This window comes from Oreochromis niloticus, linkage group LG12 (assembly GCF_001858045.2).
Source record: "Oreochromis niloticus isolate F11D_XX linkage group LG12, O_niloticus_UMD_NMBU, whole genome shotgun sequence".
Classification (NCBI taxonomy): domain Eukaryota; kingdom Metazoa; phylum Chordata; class Actinopteri; order Cichliformes; family Cichlidae; genus Oreochromis; species Oreochromis niloticus.
In genome coordinates this window covers 16,728,454-16,751,263 of record NC_031977.2, presented here as the reverse complement: position 1 = coordinate 16,751,263, position 22,810 = coordinate 16,728,454, and the positions used below count along the sequence as shown (strand labels likewise).

At 41.6% G+C, this 22,810-nt stretch overlaps 1 protein-coding gene across 1 annotated transcript in view; it reads right to left on the bottom strand.

Annotated features, from left to right (window-relative positions):
* Window positions 1-8,356, bottom strand: part of ssbp2a (single stranded DNA binding protein 2a) — a 57,771-nt gene extending 49,415 nt beyond the window's left edge. Inside the window, exon 1 of the mRNA XM_003456067.5 lies at window positions 8,035-8,356. Coding sequence (XP_003456115.1) covers window positions 8,035-8,090 — 56 coding nt within the window. The 5' untranslated portion in view covers window positions 8,091-8,356. The remainder of the gene's footprint in view (window positions 1-8,034) is intronic.
* Window positions 8,357-22,810: the final 14,454 nt, after the last annotated feature.

Genomic DNA, 22,810 nt, shown 5'->3' with positions numbered 1-22,810 from the left:
TCATTTATCCATTCTTCAGACAGCATTTAGTTGTTTAGACAAGCAATCACTGCTGTGAACAATTTCTTTGTTGTTGACCATATACAGCATTTTTCTCTCTTGCTTTCTTCTGCATGCACACACTCTTGCCCAAACACACTGACACTGTGGCATGTATCCACTGCCATTCCCTGTACTGAGCTCGGTCTGTCATTCAGCAGCACGCAGGACCTGGAATGCGACGGCGTGGGACACGCTGCTCTCCTGCTAGCGCCACACATCGTCCGGTGGCACACAATCTTTGTTCGACTCGCACAATACAGCATTCCACAATCAACGACAATTAAAAACAGAGGGAGAAGGAGATGACTGGGAGGACTGCACCACTCTAATCGTATAGGATTTGAATTCCTGTCTACGGGACTCTAATCGGCCTCTGTTCTTTTGAACAACAAAGCTTTGAGATGAGATTGAAAAAAGCTGATACAGATGAAGGCAATCTGAAGCAATTTGGGGAGAAATGTGAAGCTATTAAGGCCTGTATGGAGGCTCTGGAGGAAGTAGAAATAAATGACTAACCATTCAGAGGAATGTTTTTCTGTAACATGAGGTTGTAAAAATTTGCAGAAAATGTATGCACCAAAGTGTCTGCAAATTAGGATAATTAAAAACACACACACACACACACACTAAGAAAATATTTTTTAAAACACACTTTTTGTACACAATATTTCCAGCTAGTTCACGTGTAGCTAGCACTGGATCAGAGTTGGTGAGTCCCGCTGCTTCCCTGTTGCCCACCTGGTCTCACTCTTTTGTCCTTCCTGCTCTTCAATGGTAGAAAGTGGCATTAAGTAGACTTTAAAAAGTCAAGACGTCTATGTCAGAGATTTAAATCCTAAACACGAGGATATTCCATCTTGGATTTCACTGGGGAGAAATGAGGTGTCACCATGGACTTTGCAGGGATCAGTGGGCAGACGGCCTGTCATCTAAAGAAGATACATCTAAAATAAAAGTGGACAACTCCGTGGCTTTACTTCTCAGAAATTAGCAGGGACGAGTGAGAAAGAGACAGAGGAGAAATGAGGGCAAGGTAGTGAGGAAGCAAAGGAAAATAATGTGTTTTTGAATGTGGGTGCAGGAGAGAGAGAGGGATACAGAGAGAGTGTCTGAAGCAGTTCCGAAGCCTGGTCGTCACGCATGCTTAACCTTGCGCTAGTGCCTGTGCGATGCAGCTTGCATATCAATGATGGACGAATATCAGCAGAGAGGCCTCCAACCAACCTCCGCTATACTCAGCAGGCTGGGGTTGGGGGGGGTGGGTAGGCAGAGCAGCATCTGCAGTTACACTACGGTGCTTACTACAGCAATGCAAGTTATACCGGCTAACAGAAGAGTTTTGTAAATGTAAGCGTGATATTTTAAATACACGCTGATTTAAAAATAAACTAATGAGTGCAATATGAAAATATTGCTTAAAACTGACAAACAAAAAAAACACGCTTCAGATCATCTAAAAGCACTCTTCGTCCGAGTCTGTGCGTGTTTCCATTAACGGCGTTTACTTTTGCCTGGAGCTCTCCGGTTACAGAAACGCTTTGAGGGAGAGCATCCCTGACTGTGCTGTGGTTTGGAGCAAAGCTGTGCATGTTTGGTGTCACCAGGGGCAACACAAAGAAACTTCCTGACATAAACCACGAGAGCTACGGCCGATATCACCTAACAAAGCCAGACAGTGCTGATAGTGGATCCCATTCAAGGTCATCAAGGCGGACTATGAAATCCCCTGCCTCCCTCATTTCTCTTTTGTGTCTCATCATACCTTGAGGTGGAAGATCTGGCCAAAACATGTTTTTTAAGTTAGTCTGGGTAATTTCATGACAAAACAACATCAAATGCCATGAGAAAAGATTTAAATGCTGCCTGAGAGACAAAACACCTTTAAAACTGGGCATTTGTGCACAGCTTTAAAACCACGAGCAGCACAGCAGCTCTTCTGTTTCTCAGAAATGCTATTTAAGCTAACTTAAAGAGTCAAATGAGAGAAGAGAAGAGAAGAGAAGAGAAGAGAAGAGAAGAGAAGAGATGTGATAATGTGTTTCTAATTAAAACAAAAGCATTCAGGGACACCCATGGGGTCCTAAGGGACCAGCACAAGGTGATAAACTCTCTCATCCTTAGCCTATTTTTTGGGAAGCGATAAAAGATATTCAGGATGCCATGCCCTCTTCTGTTCTCTTCTCCTTCTTTCCCACATGCTATCTGATGCCGACGGAGGCCTTTTGTCACGTCGATCCTTCCCAAGGACCCCAAGGCGTCCTGTGAGGGTGCCTTCTTCAGGGTCCTGTGTGTTGATTGACACATCAGACCTTTTTTTCCTCCCTGCGTCGATCAGAGGCCGTTTCCCTTCTGCCTCATACAGCTCAATAAGAGGCCGCCGCTTTGATAGCAGTTCTGTGGCAAGTTACATCTCTGGCAGAAGGGATAAGAGAGAAACTAGGAGGGATGCCAGCAGATAAAAGAGGACTTTTAACAGCCTTCTATGTGTTCAGCAGGTTAAAAAGTGTTTTCTATCAGAGCCTTGTCAAACTGTCATTATCACTTTCATTTGAAGACAGCTCTGTATACCACAGAAAGAAAATATACCAGAGCTGCATTTCTCCTCTGGTTTTCTTGTAATCCCAGACTGATGCTAATCTAAAAACACTGTGGCGTTTACACTGGAAGCAGTTTTAAGTTGCTATCTTTCACTTACAGTCAGTGTTGGCGAACGCAGATGACAGAGAGCGGTGACAGTTCTCCGTGTTCTAACAGTTGTTCTCAAGGCATCCCTTGAGAGCTGGCAAGGCTATTAGCTGTGTAATGATCACTGGATGTTGTAGTTCACATCCACACTGGCAGCGTGACAGACAGATGAAGGTTGATTTTGAGGGATGAAACATATGGGGAAAAGTGCTGTGAGCAGACAGCTCAGATGGGATTGCAGGCTAACACATGTAGCATCCTCTCTATTGACCAGAACAGCAAAGATTAACACAGATACGCAGACACGTAATCACGCACATCTATATTGTTCTTTGTCCACTTAAACAAAGAGGAAAAGCTCATGCCGAGGCCTACCACGTGGATCTTATGTATGGGGCTTATGCATGGGAGTTGAGCCAACAGAACCAGGTGTGGCCACTTACCAGTGTAAGTGATCCATGGAGAGTGGGATGTGTGTATAGAGTGGGGAGGTTCGACACAGAGCCATTACAGAGCATTAGACCGTGCGGTCCTGTAGGACATCACCTGACCTCGTCTGACCTCAGTGAAAGAAAGAAAGAAAAACCTCTTTAATCTTTCTTTCATGCGTCCGTCCCTTTTCATTTTTTTACCGCTTAGCTGTGGAGTTTATTTCAAATTTTAAACTCTTCCAGCATTCACGTTTTCATGCTTATTTCCCATACTTAACCTCTCATTTTACCATCCAAGCTGACCAACAACATATGTTTACCCTCGGGCTACATTCTTTTGCTCCTGCCATAACAAATAGGTTTCCTCTTTGTTCTAATGATTGCACCTATATCATTGCTCAAGGACGACGAAATGTAGTGAACAAAACAAACAAAACAAAAAAACCCCTCATCAATTACATTCATCAGGTGGCAGCTGGCATGGGGAAAATGTGATTCCCTGCACAGTTTATCCAATGCATTGTGAGCTTGCGGTGCGTGAGTGCATCTGGGAGAGAGATACAGCTATTTTTATTGTAGTTCCACTGTAATGCGACTCACTGTCAGAGCCAGAGTGGCAGCCTGAATTGCTTCTGTCGGATAAACACTCCCAGCATGCACTGCTTTGCCTCAGTCTGCGCAATGCTGCATTGGCAGCCTCCTGGCAGGATTTTGAGGTGTCTCGGTTTAGAAGTAGCTGTGTGTGTATGTGTGTGTGTACACTTATGTGTGTGGAATGATGATCCTTACAAGACCAGAAAATGCTTAAGTCTGCACCAAGATGATGCTTGCTACCTGAACCAGACTGAATGAAATGGCACGTACTTATACTAGTTACACATTCCTATGCTATAGGTTATTTGTTTGTTTTTTAAACCCTGACTTTACATGATCTTTAGGAAACACCTGAAAAGCAATTTATAGAGCTGTGAACACTGGAAAAATGGACAAAACAAGCATCTGTGAGCATTTGAGGCAGAGTTTGTTCCATGACTCAATACTCACTCAGAAAAAAGGAGAAAAGGAATTTGTACTATGTGCTGCAATGCAACTCAGTCAGGACCACAATCCCAGAACTATGTGGAATGTGTCCTCTAACTGCCAGCGACTGAAACCTACACTCGTTGAACAACTGCAGTACACAGTCAGTGGTCGTGTACTGTCACTCTGAATCAAAATCAAGCGCAGACCATAACACAGGTAGCACACAGAGAGAGAGAAGAGAGACCAGAGCAGTGTTGCTGTCTTAAAAGCCAGACAAAGTGTTCATTACTGGTGCAAAGGCATAAAGACAGCCTATTCTCAGATATTCGCGGACGTAGGGTATAAATACGAGAAAACTCTCTTTAAAAATGCATGCGTCAGGATTATATTTTTAAGTTTTACTCAGCATCATCCAGACATACCTTGCTGCAAGTGGTCTGCATCTTGGGCTGCTGTTTTTGCACACCTGAATATTTCAAATGTCTTTCTTTTGGGGGCTTTGAGCCTCACAGACAAAATCTCAGCTATCCTTCCTGAGCCCATGTGTCTCTGCGCCATTCTCAGAGGCAGATATGATCCAGACACTGTGCGGCACATTCAACTTGAATAATCAGCATGCGGTGACACCATAATTGGCAAGTAAGACAATATGTTTGTGATTATTATTGTTATTTCTTATGATTGGGAAAGAACAATACTTGAAAACATTTCCTTTTCTCGCTCATCTGCTTCTCTTTATCTGCATATCCTCCAGCATGAAAGGTACAAATTATATAAAAGAAATTAATAAGTGATAACAGCTTTCCCCCTACCTTCAGCAAAATGTACTTCAAATGTTTTGTGCAGTGGGTGTTTCTTAATGTTTGCCATGTAATATATGCAAATAAGAAATAAAAAAATGAAAAAAAAATATATATCTGTGTCTCCATACAAGAGACTATTCCCACTATAATACTGTAAATGATCTTGCAGCTTAGTTACACTGTATAGAGAAAGTTGAATAAGATTTTAAATACAAGCGTGACATCTGTGTTTATATTGAAATATAATAGTTTATGGATCATTTCGCTCTCTCTTCATCAGATACCTGCACATCCCTGAGCCTGGTTCTGCCACGGGTTTCTACCTGTTAAAGGGGAGTTTTTCTGTCCCACTGTCGCCAAGTCTTTGTTCATAGGCAGGTGATCTGGCTGTTGGGGTTTTCTCTCTATTATTTTGGGGTCTTTACTTTGCAATATAAAGCACCTTGAGGTGACTTTTGTTGTGATTTAGCGCTATATAAATAAAATTGAAATAAACTGAATTTTTATAGTGTGGACACATGAGATAGGAAAAAAAAAGCATATTCCCCAAATGCATCTCTAGCAAGAACAGACTACATGTTTCAGATGTTTATCACACACACACACACAAACATCAATCCTCAGAGGTCAGTTGTATTTAGAGCTTCTCTGTATCTACATGGGCGAGACGCCAGGGCCCCGTGTCTGCAGGGGTCCATTCTGAGGTCAATACTACAACACTGTAAACTAATGATCCAGCAAATTCCCTCAGTCCTGCTCTCTCCCCTCCTCCTTCCTTTTCTCCTCAATCTGTTGTTGCCCTCTGTCTCTCCCACTCTCTGATCCCCTGCTGCGCTGCAGAAATGAGAAACAACTGAAGACTCGGCAGCGCCGGGCCTGCTCTGCTCCTCTGATACACACCACTGATAAACAAGGCTGCTTGTTAAGAGACAAATGAAACTTTTGGCTTCCTCGATTTTGTTGCCTTCCACTGCCTTTTCATCTAGCATGTTCTTGACACGCGTTCCCTTCTTTTGTCGACATGGCCTTGGCAGTAATGCCCAGTGGAACATCAATCTTGCGTCGAAGTGTAAACACAGATAACGAAATGATCTGCAAAAGCAAAGACGTCTGAATTAACCAGGAAAAGTAAGAAGTTCCCTTTGAGTTCACCTCTAACTCGTGTACGCAATTTAAACAATACACTAGGTAGACGGCTCGGTTCCATTAAATAAATCGACTTTGATGTAAACGTTTAGTCACATAAAGTTAGTGTGTCTCCTCATTATGGCTTTGCTTCTTTGTTGTTTGCGCTGATGTACTTTTAGCAGCAGCTTGCAAAATATGAACTTCATCACAGGAGACTGCAGAACCACTTCAAAATCTTATGCCTAGACACACACACACACACACACACACACACACGCACACAGATGCATGCATGTTTTCACACACAGTATCTCCCAGGCCTGGAGGAAGCTCTCCATCGGAGCCTCTGAGTCAGTGCACGCTATAAGGCAGCGATAAGAGTCTCACTTTTCAGTCCTTTCATATCGATTCGGAATAAAGAATGGGGCTCAAGGGATGAACACTCAATCACGCTGTTGACCAATGTGGGCGAACTGGATTTAAAAGACACAATAAACGAGTTGCAGTATCTGGCAGTCAAAGTGAGACGATAGAGACAATATCTGCACTAACTTTGCCCTACTCTCACAGGTGGCAATAAGCTGTCCCTGCAGACAGGGAGAGCACAGGCTACAACTGTGATCACCCTGTCTGCAGGAAGCCTGGCCAGTGAGGCTGAATAAAGACTTGCTCCTGACCCAGTGCATCAGGTGTGGGAATATCCTGTTAGTTTCCATGCATAAAAAAAAAGAAGAAAGAGATGATATCAACCACAGTTTATATTAACACAGCCTCTATTTTATGTCACTAACATGTCCACCTTCACAACTGACCTAACAAGAAAGAAAGAACGCAGGCTAATTTCGGCTGCTCTCTTATTCACATGGGGTCGCCACAGCGGGTAGCACCGCATATTTGATTTTTATGCCGGACGCCCTTCCTGAAGCAAGCCCCAAGAGATTTGTGTCACCTCTTGGGATCGAACCAGGGATCATTTGCTGATTAGATGAATGCGTAAAACACATGGAGCCACTACAACTGACCTTACTGTAGAATGAAAAAAAAAGAAGCTGTTGTTTAATCAGGAGGGTAGAAAAATAAGCCCTCCACTCCCGTGTCAGTGGACAAGACACACAGACAGTACAGCCATGACAAGCATTTCTATTACAAAAAAAACAAAAACAAAAAAAACAGCTGATATGTCAACACAAATTTGCTGGACACCCACAGTACGTGGCCAACTACTTTAAAATAACCGGATCGACCGTTTCCGTCTCCCCAAGCGCGACGACAGCGTGACTGTCCGTTTTCACAAGCCCCATCTGGGGCAGCTTGTAGCAGGACCGGACCCGCGGAACACGGCATCTGAAGCAAGGCAGCCTCTGTGCAAAGCAACACGCTCCAAACACAGCAGCTTTCGAGCGGTCAAATGCGCGGACTTTCCAGCCGCTGCCGCCGACACCAGACCTTGAACATCTAGTTTATCTTTAAACTGTTCGATCCTTACCGCGTGTGTGAAAAGCATAAACCAGCCAAAACTAATAATGACTGAAGAAAAAGAATGAACAAAATGAGAATGAAATCAAACAATCAACCTGCACAAGACGCCAAAACATTTACACAAGGAAGGTGTTTGCTGGATTCGTAATTAAAAAAAAAAACGCATTAGAATTAAAATTCTGGGAAGGTGAAACAAGCTTGGTAAAACTGAACCTTTCCCGTTTAACAACATTTACAACCGGCAGATAAAATGTCTGTCTTTTCTCAAAGAAAACCCAAAGCAGTCAACTTTCTGAGCCGTGCACAGCGCTGAGCTGAGAGCCCCACGCCGCTGAGTGTATCGCCTTGCGCCCTCCCCTCCCGCAGCTCTGTGTGTGACTGCCCCCGGCCGCTCATGAACTTCCCTCACAGCCGCGGTTTCCTCCCCCATAAATAAAACTTACTTTTCTCTGGCTTGGCTGTCGGACGGCACGTTGCTACTCTTGCCTTTGGCGTACATGCTTGCAGAGAGCTCCGATTGTCACGCACCTGTCAACCCATCACAACCTCCCTGGGCACAGCCCCGTCACCATGGTGACACAAGCAGCGTCGTCTCCCATTGGATGTCCTGCTGTTCAGGACCGCCCGTTCTCCATGGCTACCGCCAGTGAGTGACAGCTGTGTAACCACGCCCCCTTTCAGAGTAACTCCACCCACCTCCTCTTTCTCTCCATATATCTCTCTTTTTCTTTCTGTGCTCTACCGTCTATCCTTCTGTCTCCCTGCCTGTCTGAAGTCTGTTTGTCTGTCTGTCAGCATCTATCCCCTTCCCATTCCCCTGATTGGAAAGGTTCTCCTGACATGTAGTCTCGACACACACAAACACTCACACACACACATATCCTCTTGCTTAGTGCAAACTGAGAAGAGGAGGGGGGATTTGAAACAGTCCAACTAGGATTTTTAAACAACTGGTTTTGGATGCTCCTTTTATAGACAATCACACCCTCTACCGACGCACACGCAGCTCACTGCACAAACAGCTCCAGCAAATAACTGCTTTTCCATTGGTGTTTATTTACATAGGTGTGAAGACATCCAAACATGTGGGAAGCGGAGCATGTCGGGAACAGTCGAGCTCTACAGAGAGAGAGAAAACAACACATTCTTTGAGAAGATGTGGTTGCCTTATAAGCCTTCCTGTACATACATCATATGTAGTGCTGCTACAGTGCAGCTGCAACACTAAGAGGAAATGTTCGGGAAATCCGCTGAAACGCTAATGTCACATCTGCTGAAAGACAGCGAGGGTGATGAGCATTAAACTTTGTAGGACCACCTGTAGGAATTCCTGCTACATAATGTATGTGAGTTTGATCAAAAGTGGAACCCCCCCCAGTCCTCACGTGGGCGACATGCACTAAAATGTTTGTTTGATGGTAATAGGAAACACAAGTTTGGATACATTTACTATCCAGTGTCTCAAATAGCACACTTTCATGCTTACATATTATTCCTTTGCATTTACTTCACAGCAGGTATGTCCTCTTGCTCTGTGACAGCTTGGATAAGCTATAGCGCCCTTGTAACTTTAAGGTGGTTAAACAGTTAAGAAAAAAACGATGGATGGATGGATGGATGTTCACAGAAAGTAGCGCCTTTCTGTGGTCAAAGCCTGCAACTCTCACTTCAGGTAAGTTAGCAGCTTGCTGGGTTGATTTTGCAACAACGTTCTCCTGCTGAAGCTCACACACAACACAAAGAAGCATGTAGTATATACAGTGTAGGGCATGATAGTAGCTGAGTGAGAATCAGTGATAGAAACACTGTATGTATGAGTGTGGCTGGAAAATGCAGCAGGGAAGAAGTGCTATGTCATGCTGCTATGACCGGCTTGGAAGCTAACAGAGAAGAAGGTTCAGTCCACTGTCACAATATACTTATCACAAATCCACTGAGTCAAAGCACTCTGGAGAAAAAAAAGACAGGCTACATCTTGGTATAAAAGGCACTATAGAAGGCTGATTCCCAGACAGTAGTAAGCTCTGGAAAAACACAGACTGTGCATGCGTGTGTGTGCATGCGTGTGTGTATGTGTGTGCGCACTGGGGGCGTAGCACAGGGGCAGCAGTGTTTATGCTTACGCAATGCTCCCGCGATGTGACCCAGTTGGAATGGATGCATGCTGCCTCACTCTCTCCGGTTCTCTCTATCTCACCCTCTTGTCCTCACGCTCTCATCTCTTAACTGAAATCTCTCTCGCTCTCTCTCTCCCTGTTTCCCCACTTCCCCCCTCCATGTGCCAAATAAACCCCCGTTCCCCCTGGAGAGAGGCGGTTCTATTTCAGACAAGCAGAACTTTTGGTTTTGGGATGAGTCCCTCGGGGTCGATCACCATGACAACCACTCACAGGCGATAACCATGTGTTCCAGAGGATGGAGGAGCAGGAAGGAGTAGAGAAAGAACAAGGAAAATATAGAGGAAGCAGGAAAGAGGGAGAGAGAGAAAAACAGATAATGGAAAGGTTAACAAAGGTTAACCCATTTGTTGTCATGTTTCTGTGTGAGAAGCAGGTAGGTATGTAGGTAGAGACTGACTGTATGCACTGAGCACAAAGTGCCAGTTCTCCTTTATCAGGTTTGTCTGGTACATTGTCTCTTTTCTAACTATGCCAGATTCCTGAATCTTTCAGAAAGCCTAAGGTGGGCTACGGTGTGATATCCTTCATTGTATAAGAGGCTGCAGACTGATCAGCAAGTCAGCTCAAATTCAGCTATAAAGACGTAGTAGGATAAATAGTAAAGGCAGGGATCACCCCACAATATGATGTTATCACAATATCACACTATTGCGACTGTATTTTGCGATACAGTGAGTACAGTGAGATTTATCACCTTTGTCAAATGCAAACTATGCCCTCAAAGTTAAACTTTTTCTGTCTTATCCAGTAAGATACACTAATTGACCATCCATCCATCCATCCATCCATCCATCCATCCATCCATCCATCCAGCCATCCATCCATCCATCCATCCAGCCAGCCAGCCATCCATCCATCCATCCATCCATCCATCCATCCATCCATCCATCCATCCATCCAGCCATCCATCCAGCCATCCATTTTCTAATGCTCATCTGGGTTAAGGTTGAGTAGGCAGCAGTCTGAGCAGAGAAGCCCATACTTTCCTCACCCCAGCTACCCAGAACACCAAGCTAGCCAAGAGATATATAGACAGTCTTCCCCAGGGCCTCCTCCTATTAGAATTTGCCCTTGGAGGCATCCAGGAGGGATCTTAGTCAAAAACCTGAACCACCTCAATTGGCTCCTTTTGATGAGGAGGAGCAGAGTGAGGAGCTCGGTCATCCCTCGCGAATGACTAAGCTCTAGTGATCCCAGGAACTATGTTGTCTGGATCAATTTGCTCTATTAGTGATTCAGAAAACCCCTATGTTGAGAAAGAAACCAAAGGTCCAGTGTACCCTGTCCGGCACAGGGTTACCAGGGTCCGACCCTGGAGCAAGGCCTGGGGTAGAGGCTCAAGGTCGAGCGTCAGTGGCCAAACCTTAGCCCACGGGACCTGGTTGGGCCGTAGGGGTTTGGGGCGATAGAGGTTCAGTGCTTTGATAATCTGACAGCAGTTCTCGCATTTCGATTCCCAGCTTCCAAAACTGACTTACAGTTAATAAAATTCATACAGTAATTAACTGTGAAAAATGGATGAAAATCACGTATCTGTTGTTGTCTATAGAGACAACATAAACTCACATTTAACAGAAATTTACATTTAACTATTACATTTGCTCGCCAACCTTTCTGTTCTACTGGAATATAACCAGAATACAACAGAACTTTTACAATTTTTTTTTTACAATATTGAAAAAGAAACTACTAATCGGTTAAAGTTTGATCTTTTAAAATTACACTATATGTACAATAGTCCTGGTTCACCTACACATTACACGTACAGGAGCTGTCTGGTCATGGAAACCAAAGTTACCACAAAGCTCCCAGCACACAGTGTTTTTGCTGATGTTAATGCCAGAGGAGGTTTGGAGCTCTATGGTTACTGAGTGAGCCGAGCACACTATGTGCCTCACAACTCAGTGATGCCCGCTTTGCAACTTTGTTTGGTCTGATACTTTGTAACTGAGTGTTTGTAGTTTCTAGTTCATAAATGCTTCTACTTTGAAACAGAACTACTTACAGCTGATTGTGGAATATCTGGATATGAAGAAATTCAATGAACTAACTTACTGCTACAGTGACATCCTACTACAATACCGTACTGCTTGAATTTAATGAGCCTTTTAGAGCAACCCATATATTTTCAAAGATGTTTGTAAAGGCAGGCTGCATGGCTAGGTGCTGGATTTTCTACACCTGTGGCACCCGGACTAAAAACATGTGAATTCAAAGATTAAAAGGTGTGACCCCCTATTTTTAACCATTTAGGGTATTTACATACAGTTAGGCAGTGAGGTCCAGTAGTTTCCAAATTGGTTGCACCTTCTTACAAAAGGCCATAAGAAAAGTTGCTTGTGAGAGGACTGCTGGGATGGGAGAGAAGAAAAAATTTTATTGGACAAATTAGTATTTAGTTGTTGAGACTTCTCACTGATGTTTGCTCTTTATGTGAAAACTGTGAGCTTCTTTTGGCCTTGAACAGTTATTTTAAACAAAACCACCAGAGAAGTTTGGCGCCCACATTTTTCTAAAAGGTCTCTACGCCATAAAGATTGTGACTCACTATAAAAAACTTCTCTCCTGTTTTTATCATCTGTTTTCTTCCTCTCTACTCCTCCTTAAATGATGTTTCTTAGTCCACCTAATAGGCCCTCTTTATTAGCTTTGCATCTTCAAGTCATTTATAAGCAAGTCAGCATATTCACTTACAAAAATAGAAAATACAGTCAAAACCACCGTAATCTACGGGGTAAATCCAAAATCGGCCCATTTCTTTTTCTCTCTCGATACTCTGAGGCACACTTTGTTTGCCTCTTGTTTGTCACATAAATAGTATTAACACACAGTAGGCTACACACACGCAAGTGATATATTTTCCCCTCCCCGGCTTTACACCAACTGCCTTGGTATTTTGGCAAACAGCCTTTGTTTACTGAGCCTGTCGATGGGCTATGTAATCGTATATTTCCACTGAGAGTGTCTGTTAGCAAGGACGCTAATTAGCAAACGATTAAGCTCTCACACAAAAGAGGTTCTTCAGATTAATTGGTACTGAAGTTTACAGAAGCTTGTGTCTCAGTAAATAATTTAGCATGAACAATAGTATACCTTGTCACACTGTTTTTTGTTTTTTTGCTCTCAACTAAATGCTGGTGTCAGAATTAGAGATGTAACGCTGTTCCAACAGTTGTTTACTAAAGCGGACAGCCGAGGATAGGCTGAGCTAAATCAAGACAGCGCCGATGTTCTTTCAGGTGCATCCAGTCAGAAGGTCACCTGTTCACCTGCTAAAAATGCTTTCTCTTGCAAAAAGAAAAGAGAAACTAGGACGCTGGGAAACATGGAAACACATAATACAAATGAGTAACATGCTAATGCACTAAAAGCACACACATTTACAGATGTTTGCATGTAGATGCACATATGAATAAGGTGACATAAAAGAAAGAAAACTCCTCAGGTCCATGGGCATCTTGAAACTGCCTCCTTTAAACAGTATTTGCTGTTTCCACCCCCCTTTCTCTCTGCTGATGAAGAGGCTATCCCATCTGGGATGGGTGTGGGTGTGTGTGTGTGTGTGTGTGGGGGGGGGGACTCTCTCTATTGCTGTGTAAAAAACCCATAAAAGTTGCATTCATAAGCACAGTGATACTACTGATATTGCCCATATAAACAATTTGCCTGTGGGTGTAATTTGATTAGCACTGTAAAGCGAGGCAACTTACAAACTGGTTACACAGTTTATCTAAAAGGAATCAACAAGGAAGCGCTGCAGCCCCAAGATCATCCAGACTGGGCTGTGAAATAAACTTGGCATTCAAGGAAAAAAAACGTGTTTGCTTCCTGCAGCTGATGCAACAGGGAAGCAAGAGTTGAAAACATCCTAATAAGCATGTCTAGTATCATTCTACGTCTCACCGACTTCAAGCAGTCGTGAAAATACAGGCCCCGCTGTGCCAACTCTTCTGTTCTGATGCTGGTTGACTCAACAAATTAATGCCTGGTTGTAAAATAGCCTGTCAGTTCTTTGCAGGGAATCAACCAACCAATATGTATTTAACTTGAAATAAGATTCCTCGCTAGCTCAAGTGCTGGCCTGTTTTTTTGGGTTTTTTTTGGTTTTTAAAGGAGTTTGGACAGCCCTGCAAACATTTAATGGCACCATCAAACAACCCCACCACCCCCCAAAAGAGAGATGCAGTGTATACAGTGGTGTTTAAAGTTCAGCGAAAGCATCATCTGTAGCATCACGTGGCGTTCAAGCGGTCACATTCGTTTCTAATTTGTTCCCAAGAATTTTGCAACATGGAAACATAACTGTTGACATGCTGTTCTCATTCAGCATTTAAGTTTCTCAGAGGCATTAAAATGTAAAAATAATGGTAGAGCAGGAGAAAATGCAGATCTGAGTTGCTGATTCATACACCAATTAAGCAGCTGTTAAATGGCTTATTACTAAAAAAAAAAAAAGGGCCTTGGGCATTTCCACTCAACAGATGTTCAAACATTGTGCAGATGATATCACTTTATTATAATGAGTGACTTGCACACCGTGATGGCCACTGTACTGTATCTTAAATTAGAAATAGCCACTATAATCATTGGCAAATGAGTCTACTGAAGACTCAAATAGTCACGGTGATTGGAAGATAGTATAGGTGTTTTACTATGGGAGCAGGCAATGCAACAATCCTGATTCAGACATGCAAAACTGACTTTTTTTTCAGTTTAATTTCTTCAGTTAATTTCTCTGCTGAGATGAAAGCACATTTCATCCTGCGACTAAGCAGAGAAAAAAAGAGCAGTTGAGCCAAGGTGGAAAACTCCATCACAATTAGATGTATGCACAGGCTTCTTCTGAATTCTGAGCAGGTTTTCCATCGGTGAAATTCCTGATGATCTGAGCTGGGCTGAGCGTGTGCTGGGTGCTGATGTGACTAACAGAACACTCCAGCAGCAGAGCCCCGATCGGGCTGCCGCAGAGGACTCTGGGTAATAAGGCTGCAGATGAGTGCGACCCAAAAAACAAAATGGGAGCGTGGGGATTGGATGAGTGTGTGTGTGTGTGTGTGAGCATAAATGTGTATGAATGTGCAACAAAGACACAGCTTGCATGCTGCCAGCCAAAAGCACATTCTCAGATCTTCAACACTGAGAGCACAAGGCGCTTAAATAAAAGAACAGACAGGACTATAGGCATTCTTCAGGTGGTACACACACAATTTTATGGCAGTGAGCTCCTTTTCCTGGTATCCTAACTAAGCTACTAAAACAAAGCCAAACAAAAGAGAAGTAGGCTAAAGGATCTCAAGAAGCGAGACATCATGCCATGAGCTAAAGAAACTCAAGAATAGATGAGAAACAAAGTCATTGACATCTATCAGTCTGGAGAGGGTTACAGGCCTGGAATGCCAGTGAACCATGGTGTGAGTCATTATCTGCAAAAGGAGAAAACTTGGAACAATGCTGAACCTGCCCAGGAGTGACCAGCTGGCCAAAATGACTCCAAACATGGCATCAATGGGAGAGTTCAAAGAAGAAAACCAGGACCTAAAAGGACCCAGAGCCTCGTCTCACATTTGTCAAAAACATCTTGATTATCCCGAGGATATGTTGGAAAATATTCTTTAGACTGATGCAACAAAAGTTGAACTTTTTGGAAGGTTTGACTCATCTGGTGGAAAATGAACACAGCATTTCATAAAAAGAACATTATACCAACAAAATGATGGTGGCAGTGTGATGGTCTGAGGCTGCTTTGCTGGTTCAGGAAGTCTTGCTGTAATTGATGGAACCAGGAATTCTGCTCCCTACCAGAAAATCCTGACTGAGAATGTCCGACCATCAGTTTGTTGCCTAAACCTCAAGGAACATCTGGCCTATGCAGCAGGACAGTCCACCTCTGAATGTCTCAAAAAAACAACAACAACAAAATGAAGGTTTAGCTGTCACCTAATCAATGCTTTGGTATGACCTTAGGCAGGGCACTCATGCTCAAAACCCCTCCAATATGACTGAATTAAAGAAACGTGGCACAAACTTTCTCCAGAGATGTTAAAGTCTCTTCTCTTAATAGGGTGACACAACCAGTTAGTTTTTCACATAGGGTCAGGTATGTTTGGATAACTTTTTTCCCTTCATTGTCATTTAAAGCTGTATTTTGTATTTACTCAAGTTGTCCTTGTCTAATATAAAATTTGTTTGATGATCTGAAACTTGTGTGACAAACATGCAAAAAGAAAAAAGGAAGAGGGTAGTGTAATAATGATAACCTTTATAATGAGAAGAATAACAATTAATAATACAAAAAATGATTGTTTTGGGGCTAAAATAAGACAAGCTATTCTTTTTTTAATCCCAAACTTGGCAAATTTCTGAAATGCGATATTAGAACTAACTCTGCACTTCTCCTCAGCTCTGTGGAGATTTTCCACATCTTTAAGCTCTTTGGTTTTCTGACTCTGGTTCACTCTCTTTTCTCTCATGAGTGTTGCTTCCAGCCACAGCAGGCAAACGCTCTCATTAAACAACTTCTAAAAGCCTTCTGTACACTACAGAGCAGCACCGGGAGACAGACAAAGTCAGCCGCAGATATTTCCTCGAGTGTTGATAGGGACCAAAAAAAAGAAAAGAAAAGAAAGTATTGTGCTTTTAAAACAATGCGAAATGAATGCTAATGTAGCTCCACTGCTAAAGGATTTTTAAATAGGCAACCAGTTGCTAGTGCAACTTTAAGATTAGCCTGCTAAATACCTAAAATAGATGAACAGAGTGGCAGAAAGTAAATGTAAGATAGCTGTCTGCCTCATCTAGGCCCTCACATCTAAGAGTTCAGGCAACTTTGAACTCAATCCCATAATACCGATTAACAGTAAAATATTAACTTTTATTATGAGCAGTACTTATCCATCTGTATTTATCACTGCCACAGTATTTTTCTGAACTACCCCTTGCAAATCCCACACGTAGGGGCTTTACTATGAAATCAGAACAGAGGTTTTATACTACATAGGACTTGAAAACTCTAACCTTGGTGGATACACCTCTCAACCTTATGTCTCCTCTAAGCTTAGATGATGGATGGTCCTGCATCAAGGTCAGGACAGAGGTTGTGTGGCCATATTAACAACCCTCTTCCACTGATAGACTGTCAGAACCTTTGCGTCTGGAAGCCTCCCACTGGCCCCGATGTAAACAACTGCAGCAGCAGTGAGAGCACTACAGTTTGCTGGAAAGGGTCATTTTTTCATTCCAACTTGTCTTTTATGGCATTTTAGTGCCTGATAATGTGATCAAAGCTGCATTACCCTTAAATGGGAAATGGGAAAAGCTTAATGAAGAGTCAAGGCAAAAGTGATTCGAGTGATGACATCTCTTTCTTCCCTGATTTATAAAATAAGAGTTTTGAGGGGAGACCGAGTGGATTTTTAAGCATTACCACTGTTGGCTAAAAGATTTTCCATACTTTTCAAGGCAAATGTTTGATTTATACAAGCAGACATGTGCAGAATTTTAGAAGCAGGCTTGTTAGTGTGTATCTTTTGTGTGTACGTAGTATGTATATATAGGGATTGCCATGAAAATGTACAAGATATTGCTTCCCACAGTAGTAGTACCAGTGACTTTAGTGATCCCCTGCCATTCTCTCACTAAAAATGCCTTTTTCTTATGTGTGAAACAATCACGAACGGTCCTGCTGTGGAAACCAACAGAATCAGAACATTTTGTTTAAAGCTCCAGACAGTAGATGATGAAGAAGAACAGCAATCTGGCTTTGGCTGTAGAGCGCCTCTGTCTTCATGCTCCACTGCCTGCTTTAAAAGAAAGAGTGTTGCTCTGTTCCTCGCCGAGGTCTTTGGAAGGTGAACGGTAATTGCTGAGGGAGGATTTAGCCTGACGATGGAACAAAGCACCTCTTTTGTTTTACTGAGGTAACTCTTATACTCTGAGATGGAGCAGTACTTTAGACATTAACTTTAGACATGAATATAGCATGTGGGCTGACAATTGTGTGTGGGTTGTTTGTGTGTTAACCACAGGCAGTGAGACAGACACACTCTGACTGACTGATTTGTAGTCTACATTACAGAACCCTGCAGTTTCTGACTCACTAGCTGTAGCACTGGCTCTGTGGCAATGACATCATGGTGGCAATAGCTTTTAAATTCCGACCACAAAGAAACAGACCGCAATCTGTGATGTTCTTTTAAAATAGTATTTTTTCGTACAGTTACTTCATCTTGTGGGAAACTTCCCAGAGAGCAAGAAACAGGTCGTCTCTCATTGTGCAAATAGTGCAGAAACATCATTACAGGAACGGGGACTGAATTAGTTAACGTAAAGACAGACATGAATTTAGCTATTAAAAAAAAGTCTCTCATAAACAAACAACAGAAAGAGAACAATTAGTTTGTTTAAGAAGAAAAATAGTAGCCCGTGCTTTAGAAAAAAAAACATTTTAAATGGAGCACGGAAATGAAATGATAAAAGCACACAGAAAGAAAAAAAACAACAACAGAGGATATGAAGCATTAAGTGGCACGATTGTTCTGAGGTGATTTAGCTATATCTTCCTGCCACTAAATGAACGTGTCTGAGTGTTGAGCTGTCAGAGGCTGATAGAGAGCTTGGCTCTGCCTGGTTGTTGGGTCTTTCAGCACCCTTCTTGAGCCTTTCTAGTCTGGACCAGCATTGTTTGTGGAGAAGAAAGCTATCAGAGGATCTGCACAAGATTAGGTTTGCCAACTGTTCCCTTTGCGCTTTCCTGTTTTGCCGCAGAAATTCTATCAGCCAGTGCAAAAAAGAAAAGAAAAGACATAACTGAAGAAAAAAGTCTGACATAGTTAATCCTTTCCTCTCAGCATGGGCCTTATTAGAAATTTAAAAGTTCTCTTTTGAAGCTCTATGTTAAATGTTTCCATCAGACACTAAGGTTCCTGCATATCCTGGTTTAAGGAATAGTTATGAGATTTTAGAAACATGCTAAAGTTAGATGAGGAGATTCTTATGTGTGCACAGGGCTCCTGCTTTTCACATGAACAGTTCATATTTTTACAGTTTGGTACTGAAAGTGTTTTCAGTTCCTATTAATGTTTAGTCTTTATCCTGATCTACCTAAGCTGGAGACAAAATTTTCACATAACCATCAGGAAGACTGCGGATAAGCATATTTCCCCCAATTTTGAACTGTTTATTTTCATAGTATGTATTTGGATTTGGTGTCATTTGTCATACATTTGTAAGACATGATGTGCACAACTAAGCTGCCTCAACCCTTTCCACATTCTGACTTCCTGTCATTCAAATCCACCTGATGTATTTTCTGTCTTTGCCTTCCCAAAATTTTTTTCCTGCAGTGCATGCATCCCTCCTATGTCTTTCTCTTTCAGCTTACCGCAGTTCTCTGTCACATCTTTTCCTTTTCTCTCCCGTCTTTCAGGTTCTCTCCTCGTTTTCACCCTCATACACCTCCTCCTCCTCGTCTCCTTTCCCTCTATCTAAATTGCAAATGGCAGCAGTGCTGACTGCCAGAGGAGCTCCTCAATGTCATTAGAGCTGACCCTGTGGATTAACTAGAGGAGAGAGGCGGTGTGTAGAAACTACAGATCAATAATGCGGCTTATCCTCTGGGTTCTTTTACTTCACTTTGGATTTAGGTCTGAATTACTGAAATGTCTGCTCTCTTCTTGAACAACAAACAACGGGGTTACACGTAGCCAAAACAGAAATCATTTCAGAAATCAAGATTATGAAGACATTAAAGTGGTGAAATGTAAAGAAAAATTAATAATCACGAGCAAATCCACAATTGTAAAAAAAGCTCATGTAAAAAAAAAGAAGTCTGCAATAAAGAAACTTTGATAATGATGGAAACATGTTGCACGAACCAGCTGACGAGATCAAAATACCAGCTGCTGTTGTCTTGGCGGTCTAACTAACACTGTGATGTGATATCTCAGAGATAAAGATATGGATAGGCAGATAGATGTGTGCGCAGCCATCATACTACGTGTGGTTGATTTACTGAGTTGGCAGGAAAAGTCAAGTCACCATGAGCTGAACTAAACCTGATAGGTGCCCTTATCAGAAACTGCTAAAGTCAAAGCCTATTATGAATGGTCGTGTGTGCAAGTGCACTCAAGCAGTACACACACACACACACACACACACACACACACGCACGCACGCACGCACGCATGTGAAGATCTGAATCAGCAGATCATGTTGCTAAAACTCTCTAGCTTAATAGCAAAATGTGCCAAACACTCATTCACTTTAAATTTCCAGATTCACAACAACCAGGTAACTTTTACTACACTGCAGGACTTCAGATCATTCACTCTGTCATTCAGGTCTTTTTGACTCAAAAATCTGCTTTGAAGATAAAACAGGTAAAGTGATTATATTCTCCCAAACATTTCAGTTTGTCTGTCAGCAATGTATAATGACCATCAGGATTAGTTAACAACCTGCGTAATGACACGATTCAAAACCCATGTCCTGCTAATTTATCTGTTTTGTGTGGTTCAGCCCTCAAGTTATGTCTGAATGGTTCACTGTTTAGTGTTTAAGTATCTTAATAGACAAAAAACATCTTTCCAAAAATGATCAGGTACAAGGACGGGACTGAAAATGAGTGAAAAATAGAAAAAAGGCCAAATCTAATGTTGTAAACAAGTTGCAACTTTGAATTAATAATTAACTGTAAACAGTAAAATAACTACTAGCTAAAGTTAATGAACTAATTTACAGTTTAAAATGGCTCTCTGAGATTTTATCTTTTATTTTGTCCAACAAAGGTGAACCAAAGCAGAGGAGAAATGGTTCTTGTGCTTTATATGTTATCTTATCCACTAGCTAAACTTGGTGCTATTGTTAAAGGGATTGTAATTGTTAACAAAACCAAAGTTCTTCTGCAACAGCTGGGATCTTGAGCTTTCCACAAGTGGCGTCTCCAGCGCTATTGCAACAATAAATTCTTTCCATTGTTTATAAGCCTGGAGTCTTTGAGTGGTTGAATAACAGACATCATTAAAGTTTGTTGATTAAACCGACCTCTGCTTTTCAGCTCGTCCTGTTTTAAAATGCAGCTGAAGCGCTGTCTTGAGATTATGATCTAAATATTGCAAACACTCTTGTCAAACATTTACATTTATAAAAGCCCACACACACATGCACGCCTAAAACATATAACATAAACCATAAAACAAATGTTCAGGCCTTTATAATATTGGCACCAGACTGGAAGGTCAGTTTAATGAAAGATGTTCTTAGTAACTTCTCTAAACTCGATGGTTCTACTGGCAGCGCTGAACATATAATGTGAACGGTTATCTGTGTGGGGTAGTCTGTGACCGCTGTCAGTCACTTGTATATGTTTTAACATCCTGTATGTATGCACTACAAAGCAGCAAGTCTCTTACACGTAGTGACTTTTTGGCTGCTGAAATCACAAACTCCCGTAAGTCCTTTGCACTGCATGTTGTGGTTCACTATACTCTCCAGTGAAATTAAAGAGGCTGCTGACTGGTCTATTCCCTTCTCAAAAGTGGCAAGCGAGCAGGTCTGAAAAGATATGTGTCCAGGTTAACTTGTGCCAGGAGTTTTTAAATGTCGTGAGCTGTCAGTTTTAATGGGTCATTATCTTCATTTTATGGCTGTATTGTGTACTATAAACCCATCAAAGGGGAGTTAAAACACTTCTTATTAAAGCATAACACAGTAAAATGCCACTGCAGCTTATTCAATGAGTAGTTCTGAAATAATTGATTTCCACATTATGGAAACATGACATTTGGGTTTTGTAATGGTGAGTGATGTTGTCGGTATGTTTTTGTATAATAATGCATGGCTTCACAATATATGATAGAGCGCCTCAATAAAGTATGGAGTGCCATCTAGTGGTGTAACAATTACACATTGTTAAAGGGTCAGGCTAGTTCAACTACAGTCATGAGAAGGAAAGCCTACTCTCTTTCAGTTCTCGCAGCAAGACATTAAAAAAGTGAAGTACAAAACATGACATATCACACCATGTTATTATTTATTTAACAGAAGCTGAGCCAAAATTCAGAAGCAGTGTGCAAAAAGCTAAGTACACCCTTACTGCTTTCATAGGAATTAAAAGGGTAAGTAGCAGACAGGTGCTGCTAATCAAATGCCAACTGATCATCAGCAAGTGTGAGCACATCTAAAGCAGGGGTTTAGCAGTTTGTGGGTCTGTGTTAACACAACGCCAAGCAGGAAAGACATTACATTGTTACTGCACTGCAATCTGTGAAGTGTAGTAAAGACATTTCCAAACAATTTGAAGTTAATTATTCATAAGTGAAAAATACATACACACATATATATATGTGTGTATATATATAACATTCTTCAGTGTCAAACTTGCACTTCAAATTTCGATTAATGTTTATCATTAAGAAATATACTTGCTTTCAAATATGAAAGTGTAAGTCTCTTAACAACCTTGATGATGATAGTTTTTCTAAATGTTTCATTGTGGATACAGTCTGTCTTCTCTTATAATAAGAGATCACATTTAGATTAGAAAAACACAGTTAATTAAACAGATGAGAAAAGCAGTACCTCTAGGCCAAAACATTATTTTGAAGCATGCAAGAGGAAGAAAAGCAAAGGGGGAAAAAAGGGATTTTGTCGTGTAATCCAATAATACCTGTGCAGACAGATCATTTTATATTATATACAGTGCTTAACAAATTCATAAGGTCTTCTGTCAGAAACACGAGAAAACATAAATATTTTACAAAAACTTTAAAAACTTTATATTGTTATTTACTTACTATTTTTTTTTATCGGCTTTTGTGAAAATGTTAACTTAAACAACAAAACAAAACAATAATAGTAATATAATAATAATAAAATAAAAATAGATTAAAAAATATAATTTTGATAAAACCGCTGGAGAATACTGGTGCAGTTATTTTGAATATTACCAGTACTGTTAATTTAGGACAGCTGTGGGGCATAAGCATTGGGTGGTGCTCTAATAAACTGGTTGTACTGTATATTATAACTGTTTCTTACAGTC